At 38.0% G+C, this 13,285-nt stretch overlaps 1 protein-coding gene across 5 annotated transcripts in view; it reads right to left on the reverse strand.

Moving 5' to 3' along the window:
• Positions 1 to 1,310: 1,310 nt before the first annotated feature.
• Positions 1,311 to 13,285, reverse strand: part of TBC1D5 (TBC1 domain family member 5) — a 318,666-nt gene continuing 306,691 nt past the window's right edge. For all 5 annotated transcript variants that reach the window (XM_084509911.1, XM_084509910.1, XM_084509909.1 and 2 more), the window contains 3 exons: positions 12,312 to 12,391; positions 11,402 to 11,578; positions 1,311 to 5,247 (listed from right to left, as the gene is read on the reverse strand). In XM_084509911.1, coding sequence (XP_084366037.1) covers positions 4,957 to 5,247; positions 11,402 to 11,578; positions 12,312 to 12,391 — 548 coding nt within the window. In that variant the 3' untranslated portion in view covers positions 1,311 to 4,956. The remainder of the gene's footprint in view (positions 5,248 to 11,401; positions 11,579 to 12,311; positions 12,392 to 13,285) is intronic.

A 13,285-nucleotide genomic window follows, 5' to 3' on the forward strand; every position in this document is an offset into this window, starting at 1 on the left:
TTTTAGTATCTGTGTGCTTTGTATTTTTTCTCATTTTAAAGAAGAATTTAATGTGGATCTGAAATTGCTACTATATTCCCCCTGTCCCCTGGATTCAATTAACACAGCAGGTAGGAGATCAAGATATTGTGACAACTATTCTTCTCTCTCAAAAGTATGTAGCAATTTATATTCTAAAAGGCCTCAAATACTGACATGATAATTTATAGCATCTTTGAATGCTTCTTTGTACTACTTAAAAATTCAGAGCAACCTCATCTTGCCAGTCCCTAAAAATTGCCGTGAAAGGCAAAGCTGTGAAAACGTTCTCAGCTCCAAGCTCTGTGACTGCACGTGACAACTTCAGCAGCAGAGCTTCCATCAAGCCTCTGATAGTGCTTACAAGGTTGTTCATGTTGCCACCCAAGAAGACAGTGAAAGTGGGACTTGAAGGATCAAATCCTTACCATTCATAGCATGTGGAACAGCAGTGTCTTCCCTCTGCAGCTGATATATCTTAATGTATCCTCCAGTTAAGCATCAGCTATGATTTTGCAAGTTAAAAACAAAGACAGGTTTGCCCAAACTTACCTGACATAGGTGAAAGGTATAAGGTAAAAAGTACAAGCAAGGTACACGGTACACATACAGAGCACTGCAGCAAATACTTCATGTGTACCTTGAGGTAAACACAGCTTTTTGTATTCAGCAACATTGTCCCATTTTCATGTTTCTTTTTGTTTTGTTTAATTAATTTATTAAATGCTCCTCAATTGCACTTACTTCAGCAGTGTGGGACCAAATTCTTCTCTGATATGAAACTGCTGCTATCAGCAGAGCTATTATTATTGGATTACATCTAGCTCACTGTTTGAAAGAGCAGGACCTGGTGAAACGATAAGCGCACTGTTATTAACCCAATTTTGACAATGTCTGTAATTACGACACACTATTTGAGAAGTTCTGTACAAATTCAGAGATGATTCCTTCCCTAAACAATTTGTAGTTTAAAAGTCCCCTGTTGCATCCCTTCCTGCTCATCTTCTGCTTCTAGGGTTATGCACTTTACCTCTTGCAGGATCCTCCCACATATCTAAAACCTCTAGCACCGTTTTAGTGGTTAAATATATTGCAAGCAGCAGGCAAACAAGTTGCCAATGTGCATGTTTCAAGTTGCTGTTTCTCCGATGGCCTTCTTTCATACTCTTTCATCTCTAAATTTAGCTAACTACTAAAGTAAGAGTCTAGCAGATTCAGCAACACAGGAAATACTAATGCCGACTGTATATAATCGTTCTTAGAAGGACAGCATAGATTATGAGACAGTGTAATTGCTATTCTGTAGCCAAATGAAGTTTATTTTATGAAATTGCACCTTTTCAAGTCTAATAAACCATTACATTCATTCCAGACCAACACATATAGCACAAAATCAAAAGTATTCTTTAAAGGCTGAGACCCAGAACGTGGAAATCTGTTCAAGTCAGGACTGCTACGTCCCTATTTGAACAGATGACATTGCAACTGCCAAGCACAAGTATACCATAAAGACCTTTAATCTGAAATTTAATCTTTATAATAGCTGCCTCAGTGCCATCTAACGAGGACAACACACTGCAGAATCACAAGAGCCATTTAAGAATGTCCATTTAAGTATTGAGATGCAGAAAAGTACTGTACAGATACTGAGATTGTGACTGAGACAAGATAATGTAACTGTACCAAGTTTAATGAAAACGCAGAAAAGTTACACAATTTTAAATTCTTGTATGTTATTTTCAGATACAATAAATATGGTAAATAGGAAATGTTCTGTGTTGCTTGGGTTAGATAAATGACAAGCAATTTGATTCCCTGTATCAAATACATAAAATCTGAATAAAATATTAATAATCTATCTGCTTATATAGATAATGAGATAGTTTTAAGTTTCTAATAACCCTTGTCTTGAGAAATCATACTTCCCATATTCCAGTAAAAAAGCTTTTCCCCTTTTTTGGGAAAACAGCACAAGCACAGCCCAGAAAATTTGTTAACTCTTTCTTTAATAAAGCGGGCTAGATGTTCTTCCAGAGTAAAGATACAAAGCTCCACAACTAAATGAATACCCAGTCAAAATATCATACTGCCTTTCTGCAGTACATTAAACTGACATGACATGCAAGAGACTTTAAGCATTCATAAAAGTTACAGATGTGAGATACCCTACAACAGTCTCAGATACATATCTTAAACCCATATTAGTTTTCATCAGAAATTTGCAATGTGTATGTTTTTTCTGATTACTGGTATCCACAAACATTACAAGCAGGTAATTTCTGGGGAAAAAAAATAACCTTGTATTTTAAATGACAACTTATTTCTCAGTATATTCTTAATATAAGGCAAGACAGGGTGATGATTTGACATTTTGTCTAACTTACAGGCTTCTGACTTAATGAATACATAAAATTTTAACTATCTCTGTACTATGGTTAAGTATCAAAGACAACGTACTTGTGATGTGCAAGGACATGGTATAACCAAAGCAGATTCGTTTACTGGAATTTGCTCTAATCTTCCTTGTATAATCATCTCTCTGCTTCTGAGGATCTTACTATATCCCATGGCATGACAGGCATTCAGCTCAATGGTATTCACTGCTTAGTGAAAACTTGTTAGAAACTCCAAAAATCTTTATATACTTCCAGCGCTGTTTTAAAATATGCTATACTGAAGATGTAACTAACTTATAAAAATAAAAGAACTGTACAAATCACACTCTTCCATTTGCAATGAGACTGCTCAAGAAAACAGCAATGTGATCCCTGAAACAAACAACCAGAAATGAAAAAGAATGATTCTTAAAAAAAAAAGTAATAAAAAAAAGTAAAAACATTTTCCCCTGCCAAAGTTTTGGAATCTCTGAAGGCTTATGTAACACAGAATATAAAAACTTTTCTCTCTGTCCCCAAAATATTTCTTTTCTCTTTTCATAGGTACCTCTTGAACAGATTCCCCTTTGTTGGTGATGTGGCACAAGCCTTGCTGAATGGGTTAAGGCTAGAAAAGCTTGAAAGACTTAAATAAATCAACAGCCACCTAATCCCCTGGCATTCATGCAAACTCAGGGAAATAAAATAAACCTGAAGACAGGCATGCATGTTGAATTCCAAAGTGATTTTCTATGAAGCTTAAAACTAACCCCCAATAAACACCTCTCCGAAATGTTATGCATTTAAGATCGTCCATCTAAACAAAGTCATCTGACTGTTCACACCAGCCTCTCACAAAGATGCACGATGCTATTCCTGCTCATAACATTCCACCATTTAATCATTTTACAAGGCACAAAAAATCTTAGAAGAACTACATGGTGGTTTCTGAATGTGTGAGGATACGGCAGCAGCCACGTACTTACACGAGATAATGACAGTTATCTCTTTGTTTCAGTCACTGACACAGACCTTGTAAAATCTAAAACCAGCAAACCACATCACCTCATCTTTGGAATACTGTACTTAACTCCATTGACAATTACAGACTAATCAGCAAATGACTACCATTTTTAAGACCATATTAACATTAGCTTTGACATGCAGTTAAAAAATTCTTGCATGGTATACTGTATATGTATCTTCAAACTAAATAATGCATTTTTTGTGCTCTTGTTATAAATAGAGTAACTTTCTAGCACTGCTTCCTTGGGTTATTTTTGTGTAGGTTCTGCATAGGCAGGCTTCCTCTGACTACCATCTTCTTTTTTGTGAATTCCAAAAGGATTTAAGGGGATCAGTGGGTAAAAAAAAAAAAAAAAAAAAGATCTTATCTACTTGAAATAAATATCATCAGAGGCACTATATACTTGATGGGAAAGTAATACAGTTTTTCATAGAAGAACAAGATCTGCAGTTAATTTAAAACTTCACCTGTTGGTTAACGCTGCTGCACCAGTATGTGTTTTTGTTTTCTTTTTTTCTGACTAGAAATGTGGAAATCATATAGGCATATATGTAAACATAATCTATAGAAGATAATATTAATGAAATGTTAAGTGCTTTTAATTATGAGCATTTTATATCACTTTGCATCCTTCCCTGACAAGTTACCATACTGAAGCTAGTTTTAGTTCATCTGGCTCAGGTCTACACTATGAAATACTGTAATTTCCCTTGCACCTAATCTTTGATGGCAGTAATCTCAATAACATCAAAATTAATTCATGCCAGGGGAATACAAGCAGACAGACAAAGAGGAAAAGAGGTGACCTGGGAACTCTCACGGGGAAATAAGTAGGCAAAGGAAAATAAGGCTCTGCTGTATAGGTCCCCATTCTCAAGGAATTTGTAACACATTCGACTTTAACATAGTGCTGAAGAACAATTACACAAACTTGTGCATTTAACAAATCTCAAGCTACTGTTGGATGAAAATAAAGAAACTAGGATTCCTCAACTGGGAACAAGCCTAGTGGCAGGATGATGCTTTTAATCTTTCTAATATACATTTTCTACTTCTCTAGTCACAGTCTCTGAAGAAATAGTACTCTTGCCTATTCAGAAAACCCAGTCTAGCATATTTTCTGAAAGGATGACATTGAATCTAGCTTGTCTTTGCCACGTCAGGTCTGATGCCAAGAATCTAAACATTTCCTAATCCATTATGGTACCTAGCACATACTATTCTATTTTGGGAAAGCAGTTCTATAGTAACAAAGCTCCTAAGTAAGATAGCTCTATAACTAAGAATAACTGTACATTAGAACTGGGTTTTACTGTTTTTTTATTTAAGGCAGTCATTACAAGGTGTATATTCTTTTTGAAGAGTTGCAAACAAATTTTTATTATTTCTTTTTACCTAGGCTTTTGGCAGCTGAAATGGGTTACCTTTATCTATTTTCTGTCCTTCTAATCCAAAGAACCATCCAGCCCGTTGAACCATAGGAAGTTGAGCTGAGGTATACCAACTGACCTCCTAACCTCTCCCAACCAGTTTCCATTAGATGTCCAGTGGGCTGACAATAGCAAAGTCAGAATCTTTGCTGTTATTACTACTGTTGTCATCAGGGCTGGAACTCAGGTTGCTGGAGGAGGCTGAGATGGAGCCCATCAGCGGGTCAGAGAATATCAAAGGACGAGACGGAGCTTCTGGCTTCACTGCTGCTTCCTTGTGTGCCTGAAGGGACTGCGCTGGCTCTGGGACAGCACTTCTGCTTCTTTCGTCTTCTTCGGAAACTATTATATAGTCATCGGTGCTCTTACTCTCACTGGTGCTCGCATCAGTTGTAGTCTGTAAGAACACAGCACAGAAAGGACTTAAAGTTAGTACTCATTTTCCCACTTAAAGAGGTTATGACACACATCAGAGATATATCATGTGATAAAGGAACAGTCATTGTTCAAAAGTAGCAATGCTCAGATCAAGAAGTTAAAAAAAAAAAAGTGGGTATTTAACTGGATGAAATAATTTATTATTTACAAAATACCTTAACTCATATAGAGTTCTTATATGTTTCCTTATCATAATGCAGCTGTGTAGTGATCATAGTAGCTAGGCTTCTAATACATACATTATAGTTGTGAGGATATTAGGTACTTCTTTTCATACTGCTGTCAGTTTTCTACAGTAGTTCATGAAGACGTATTGAGAATTTTGTTTTGCAGATTTGCATGTACAATGGCATCTTGCAGTTCTTCAGGAGAATGGTTTGATATAACATTTCCTGGATTTTAGTGTGCACCAGCTCAGGTTTGGCAGATCAGGGCTTTCAGGGCTTTGAGACTTGGTGTTGTGGGCTGAGGAGCTGAGTACTGCCTAATTATAACAGAAAACTAGGGTCTGGGAATCCCTTTTCTACCTGGTTAGACCTTGAGAAATGAGTGTTCATAAACACTCCAGTAGCGGATCAAGATTAGTTTCAGCATATCAGAAAATTCTCCATGACCTAGCAATCTTATATTCCTACCTGAAGGAAGAAAACCAGCTTTTCAGCAGACAGAGTGTCTATAATTAGAAGGGAGAACTGCCATATACAGCAAGGTGGGATTTCTCCCTTGTTGACCAAGCTTATTAACTGGTTGCAATGCAAATAGACAATACCTTCTAGTTTCTTCTGTATAGGCGTTGATGGATTCAACGCCTATACAGCACTATGTCCATCAAAAATAATGTGACTGACTTCTTAGTTGTAAATGTTTTAGCATCATAATGCAACCTGCCAAGTGGCCTGAGTGGGACAAGTGTCTTGAAGTGGTGTGGTATTGAAATCAGTATATTTGATTTCAGTAATGTAAGATCAGCAAAAAGGAGGAGTATGGAAATGTGTGTCAAATACAAGCCCTTCAGCTCTTTTACCAAATAAAAAAAATGTAAATTCACTTTGGGGTAAAAGAGAGGTTGCATGTATTAGAGAAAAAAAAAAAAAAGAAATGCGAAAACTAACAAAAAAGAAAAACGGGAAGAATTTGAATGACATATGGTTAGACTCTCAATACAATATATAAAATTGGAGTCTGGAGGTCATCACAAGTATCACCAAGCCACAAGTTGGGTTTAAGCTATCCATGTCCTCTAGCAAAACTTACATTGCCAAATTTGTTATTACAGCTGAAAACAATTTTCTGTCACTCTGATTACTAATTATAGCAAAGTAATAATAAGAGCAGAATACTCTTGAAAGGGAACTATAGAGTAACTCAAGGAACAAAAACCCACTGGTAACTAAGATGGAACTGTAATATGAAATAGGGGAGTTACAAGTTTTTGGTTATTATATACGTGGTTGCTCCAAACTGTTAAAAGTCACAAACAAGATATATATTAACTGGATGTGAAAATAAGTTCAAATATAGAACTGTGAGCTGTTTTCTTCAAACAAATAAGTATGTACAAAGGAGGGTTTAAATGTTTCCCTTTGCAGCAAATATTCTGTTTTTATAATTTATAAAAATGTTTGATTTCTGTTATCCAGTTAGTATCTGTACAATAATATGTATCAATCTGTTTTGTAAGTAACTCAATTTAGAACTTAATCATTCAAATGGAAATATATTAAGTCCAAGTATCAGTTACAATTTTAAAGGTCCCTATAAAAGACAGTTGCCAGACTGACACAAATGTACATCTATTAGTCTTTGAAACTAATTCATTTTCCTTGGATGTCTTAATAAAATTCACATAAACCAAACAGAGCAGATTGCTTTTAAAAATGTCAACAACTATCTTGTACCAAATGTTATCAAAACCGATCTCAAACTTCCTGTTTTGTGCAGAACCAGGGTAGTCCAAATGTGAATAAACAACAAATTTATTCACAAAATGTGAATAAACAACATGACAACGACAATGAATTCAAATAGATCTACATGGAGAGATACTTCACTATTTAAGCACTTCTGACATGAGACATCATTCGTTATTAATTAGCATTTACTTTCCTCTGGTCTGTTTGAGGTGCTGTCATTCAGTTGCCATCTCCAGGGGGCTGAGGAAAGAGGCACTGCAGCACTACTGCCGTGCTCCAGTCATGTGCCAGCAGTCACCTGGGTTTGTAGGCACCCAGTGCAGCCACAAGACAGAGCCAGGTGAAGCTTTTTTTGGGAGTCCTAAATGCCACGTTAAAATTTCAGCACTTTGTTTTTTCACTTCTGTACAACAGAAATACCTGTTACTTTAAACGACAACCCTTGCATAACTGACCTGGCTTCCTTCCACGCTTCTGTGTAAAAGCTCCCAGTGAATGCAGTACAGTCTCATTTTGCAAAATTACACATTTTATTATTCCAAGCTATCAGGATCATGCTATTTCAGTCCTCACAGCCCTTGTGTTGAGATGGCTCCACCTTGGGTAGGGTGACATGGACATATTGGAAAGAGTCCAGCTTAAGGCCACCGAGATGATGAAGGGACTGGAGCACTTCTCTCACGAGGAGGCTGAGAGAGCTGGGACTGCTCAGCCAGGAGAAGAGCAGGCTCAGGGGCTCTTGTCAATGTACCTAAATACCTGAAGGGAGGAAGCAAAGAAGCCAGAGCCAGGCTCTTTTTAGTGCTGCCCCTGCCAGGACAAGAGGCAATGGGCACAAACTGGAACACAGGAGGTTCCATCTCAACATCAGGAAGCATTTCTTTACTTTGCAGGTGACAGAGCACTGGCACAGGCTGCCCAGAGAGGTTGTGGAGTTCCCTCCTTGGAGATCTTCAGAAGTCATCTGGACATGGTCATGGGCAAGCTGCTCTGGGTGACCTTTCTTGAGCAGGGGGGTTGGACCAGATGACGTTCAGAGGTTCCTTCCAACCTCAGTTGTTCTGTGATTCTGTGACAAGGATGGCTAATGGGTCACCTTTCTTACGGCACTGAACTCCAGCAAGGACCTCTGGTCATAAGTGTTTTGCACTGGTGCTGCAAATTCCTAACTTCTGTTTCACAAAATGTGTTCCTGCATAGTTAAAAAAAGCATCCTGCCCTTTAATAAAGAGAAAGGAAAGAAAACCACTCATTTCAATTCCTTTTTTGTTAGTGCTGTGCTTTGTTACACTATTTTTCATTCTAACCACACTTTCAGGTTGAGTTAAAGAGACGTATCACTCACTGACATATCAGACGTGATATAGCATATATAGTGACTCAAAAATGATAGAAAAGGGCCTCCTGTAAATGTTTGCCCATCCCTACAACACACTGGTATTTTGGTACCGATTTTTCCAGAGGTAAAATACCTCCTCCCTCCTTGTTCTGCCTATTTCTGTTTCAGGAAACTCATGCTGACGTGAACCATGTTTTCTCCCATCTGCTGCCACTACTGAATAAATGAAAAATGACAGAATTATACTTCCAGTAGCTTTGAAACTTAACAACCTTACGCCCATTGCCATATGGCTTCTCCAAACACTTTCCTGATGAATATCAGCTACTAGCACCAGGCTTATTTCAATTGCCTTCATACTGTGAATGAGTTAAAACTAACTGTAAGAACACAATTCAAGAAAGCTTAGACGAACAGCAGCTCATTTTGCCTCCTTCTTTGAATAGACATAAAGGCAAGATAATGTGTTAATTATCATTCATTATTTAGCAACAGAAGCCTTCTGTTTGTCAACTGCATACTGCTACCAAAGCCAAACATTCCAACAAATGCTCTACTTCTTTGAGTCTTTTATCTTCATTTTTTGCATTTTTAATTTTGCAGCTTTCCTTTCCAAAGAAGGGCTGTATCCTTATCCTCATTTTTCAGAAAAGGAATTTGAGGCAAAAAAGAGGATGAGCACTTTTAAAAGATGATAAATAATGTATACTCGTGTTACAACCAAGCACAAAAGACCAGACTTTAATCTCAATTACATGATAGCTACACCTGTAACTTTTCCAGATGTCCCAGAATTACCCCTGTAATTCCACCAGAGAAAAATCTTTACAGTATAAGTCACATTAAATAGAATAACATGCATTACCAAAGTCACAAAAAATGTAAATACTTGTTTATCAAGAAATGCATTAAATGGACTAGAGATGGCTGGAATTTTTAACCCACCTGCAGCTCTCCCAGCTTGACCCAGGGCATTAGTGCAGCCCATTTTCTTCACCAGAACAAAAAAACCTGGGCTGTGCAGCAATTAACCCCAATAATTACTGGTTTCATTTCATAGCCTACTAAATTTAGCAGTTTTATTTTCCTTTTTTATTTTTCATTTTATTAAAAAAAGGGCCCAAAGCTCTCATCTTTTTGTTTGATTTTTGGATTTGATTGATTTTGTATTGATGGGCTCAGAAACAGAATAGAACAGGGGGATACTACCAGTCCTCCTGGACTGCCACGTGGCTCCCCAACAATGAGCATTTCTACAGTGAATCTTCTATTTCTCCTTCTGGAATAGGGGCCACAACTCATTATCATAATTGGAAGTTTCAGATGATAAGGCAAGAGGGGCTAATCAGTATGAATGTGCTGTATGTGCAAACGTAACCCATACTGTGCTGAAGCCTCATTCAGTGTTCTGCTGGCGCTTGGCTTGTACAACACCAACTCACATCATTTGTGGTTGGCTTACTAACTGCTTCACAGAGCACACAAATTGTGGAACCCGGGAATGCTGCTCAGTTCCCGGGGCTGGATGCATATCCTGACTACACACTGGGATGAGACCTCAAAGTTTCCACTGGAAAGAAACTTGCACAGAGAAGGCTTCACCTGCCACACTCCCAACACTCACAGTGCAATGACCCAGCAACACTGCTCAGTGACACGTTTGGAGCAGCATCTGTGTTAGGTCTTCTCCAGCATGAACAGGGTCTGCACACACTAACTGCATGCTGTTGTTTTTTATGGCATTCTACCTTCCAATTTCTATAATAAAACCAAGTAAAAAAACTTGGCTCCGTGAACCTGTCATTGCTAAGTAAAAAAAAATAAAAAAATATTAGTATTCGTTCTAATACTGAAATACAACTAAAATATTATTTGTATTATTTCATACATAGAATGGTCTAAATCGGCAGGATTGTGTGTAATGAATCAAAACAACTGTGTCATTATTTGAAAATGAGTAAATATTTCCTCTAGTTCCTAGGTAAACTTGTCAAGAGTAAACTTCATTGCAGACCTAGCTAGACTCTGAGGTGATTCAGTGCTGCTACTCATTTTCAAGTGTGAGTATCAGCAATGGCCTGGCAGATAACTTCAGAACTCTAATATTGAAAATTATATAGAAATGTGCTTATTAAAAAATGCTGGTTTTTAAGATCACATTTGAGTCAGACCGAGCCTTAGACAGAGAGGAAGCTTTTAATGTTATGGAAAAATAACTTTGGGTATGAACTTGTTTGGTGACCGAATGCTTTGTACGTGACAATCTTGTTTACTGATTCAAGGAGAAAGTCAATACAGTGAAGTAGAAGGTAAAAGTAACCTCCTCGCTATTTCCTTTTTGGCACTGGCCATGCATACACTGCAATGCAGAAAATCAGCTCTTACATAATGTAATTCTGGAGGACAAGGACAATGAGAATAATCAACTGATATGGGAACATTCACCTCCAGTTTTGACATCTCTTTGTAGGAAATTAATCTGCAAAGTAGATTCAACAACCTGAAAGAAGAACACCTCCCCCACACACCCCTCGGCAAACAATGCATAACACTTTGACTTAAATAACTGTGTGTGAAGCATAATGCTACAGTAGAAGAATCGATGTGAGTGGAAGAGTAACTAGACATAGACTTTTAACCATTTCTTCATACGCACCAGCAATTCTGGGTCTTGATGCTTAAGGCCCGATCATCTTTCATCAAGAAACAAGTTGTGTTTCTGACTAGACCTGGCTTCTTTTACAGGGGAGGTGGGCTGCAACTGGTGTGTCCCTATGTAGTGTTTGGCCATAACAAAGGGAGTATCCAAAAAATGTAAGACTAATTCCATCAGTGGCCTGTCTGAGATATTTCTGTCCTACCTGTTGTCCTGAGATGAACTGTTGCTTTGTCATAACAGGTCCCTTTAGGACATCGCCAGTCCCTTTGTTCTGACTGTTGGAGCAGTAATGATCATCCGCTATCGTGATTTGCTCATTTTCTTCAGCTTCCAGCTGGCTCTGGTTGAAACGCAGGGAACCTTTCAGAATATCTTTGATCTGTTGTTGAATGGGACAGGAAAGAGTGTAAATTATAAATTTGGAGGAATTCTGAGTTTTGTAAAGCTCCACAACAGAATGCTTTCATACACCATTTCCCCATAATATCTGTTTTGAAGAAAGGAAGTCAGTTATTAATATACCGACTATACTGGCTAAAGACATAAATATCAATGCAATATGATTTTATCAAATTCTGGAAAACATGTATTAAAGAAACCTAAAGAGAATGAAACTGCTAATATTATTCCCTACCTTGTTACAGACTTAGCATCTTTCCTGATAAAATGAACTTCAAGGGAGCATAGGATAGTATAATCAGAGTTTCAGATCCTCAGTAACATTCTCATTTTATGTATGTGGCACTCTTTAAATTTCTTTAAATTGAATGACACTCAAGTGCCATAACAATAAAATAATGGGGACATAAGAATGATTATTGCATAGCATGTACATTGCATTAAGAAAAATCTGGTGTGATTTATGCCCAAAACTTGAATTGTGCTTCCTCAGCTCTCATTCAAGGCCTCTCCAGAAGTTTTCAGGGAGCAAATACTGTGCAAGTCATTTGAAGTCTTTATAGCTGAGTTTTATCTTTTAAATAAAAGTACTCTGCAAAGCTTGATGCATTAGTATAACAGCAGTATACAAAGAGAATAAAAAAAGAGAGAAAAAAATAAAGGATTAATAGTGCTGCGGGATATAAGAAGGTTAAGTTAAGCAATAGTTATACCTGCTTCAAACCAGCCAAGGAAACCAGAATTTCATCTTCTTTTTCCAAGTGTTCTTGTAATATGACTTCCTGAATATTTCCTGCAACACCAAAAAAAAAAAAAAAAAAAAAAAGGGTAATTAGAGAACATTCCCTAAATAATCTCTAACGTGCTGCCAACTTGCCACTGACTTATGTCCTCACAATGAAACCCTGTGACCTGCAAACACAATTCCACACAGACCTAGAGGCTGACAACCTTATTAGCTCTGGAAGCTGGGCCAGCCAAAGCCCAGCGCTGCTGCCAGGACACCTGCAGTAATGCTGTGCCCCTCTGGCCTTCTACCGCCTCAATGTACTAATGGACTCAGGCTGCTACTGAGTCCTAGAAGAAAAAATTGGCCTCATGTATCTTTGAGCCTGCAAATGCTTTGGAAGCACTCAAGGACATTTACAGGAGTCTGCTGCAGCCCACAGAAAGGTTTAGGGTAAAAGGTCAGCAATTTTAATGTAGATCCTGGCCACTGCAGATATGCTGGATCACTTCTTTATAGCAAGACTGAAAATTTCATTCTCTTTCCAGTCCCTTCTTTTAGGTAAAAGACCCAGGGTTGAGCAAAGTTTATGTGCCAGAAACAGCCATGCAGTACTGTCACTTCAGAAGACACCCATCTTCTATACCTACTAGAGCTTTTTCCATTCCATGCATTTCAATAAGCAGGTATATGGCGTATGCTGGAGTTGGGGCTGGAGGCTAGGTGACACATCAGAGATGGAGCTGCAGTGGTTTTCCCCATGTCAGGGAAATCCCATGCAATGCTGCAGGCCAAACCCGCCCAGAGAAACTAAACGTCTGCAGACTCTTTATGTCAGGTCCTTTTCCACCTTTATTCCCTTCCTCCTCAATCCTTTAAGAAAACAGCAGTGAGCCTTGGTGACTGATTTACAGAACAAGATGGTATCTGTCAACTGAAAATGAAAGGATACTGCTTTGT

This window comes from Aythya ferina (genome assembly GCF_964211825.1).
Source record: "Aythya ferina genome assembly, chromosome: 2".
Taxonomy (NCBI): Eukaryota; Metazoa; Chordata; class Aves; order Anseriformes; family Anatidae; genus Aythya; species Aythya ferina.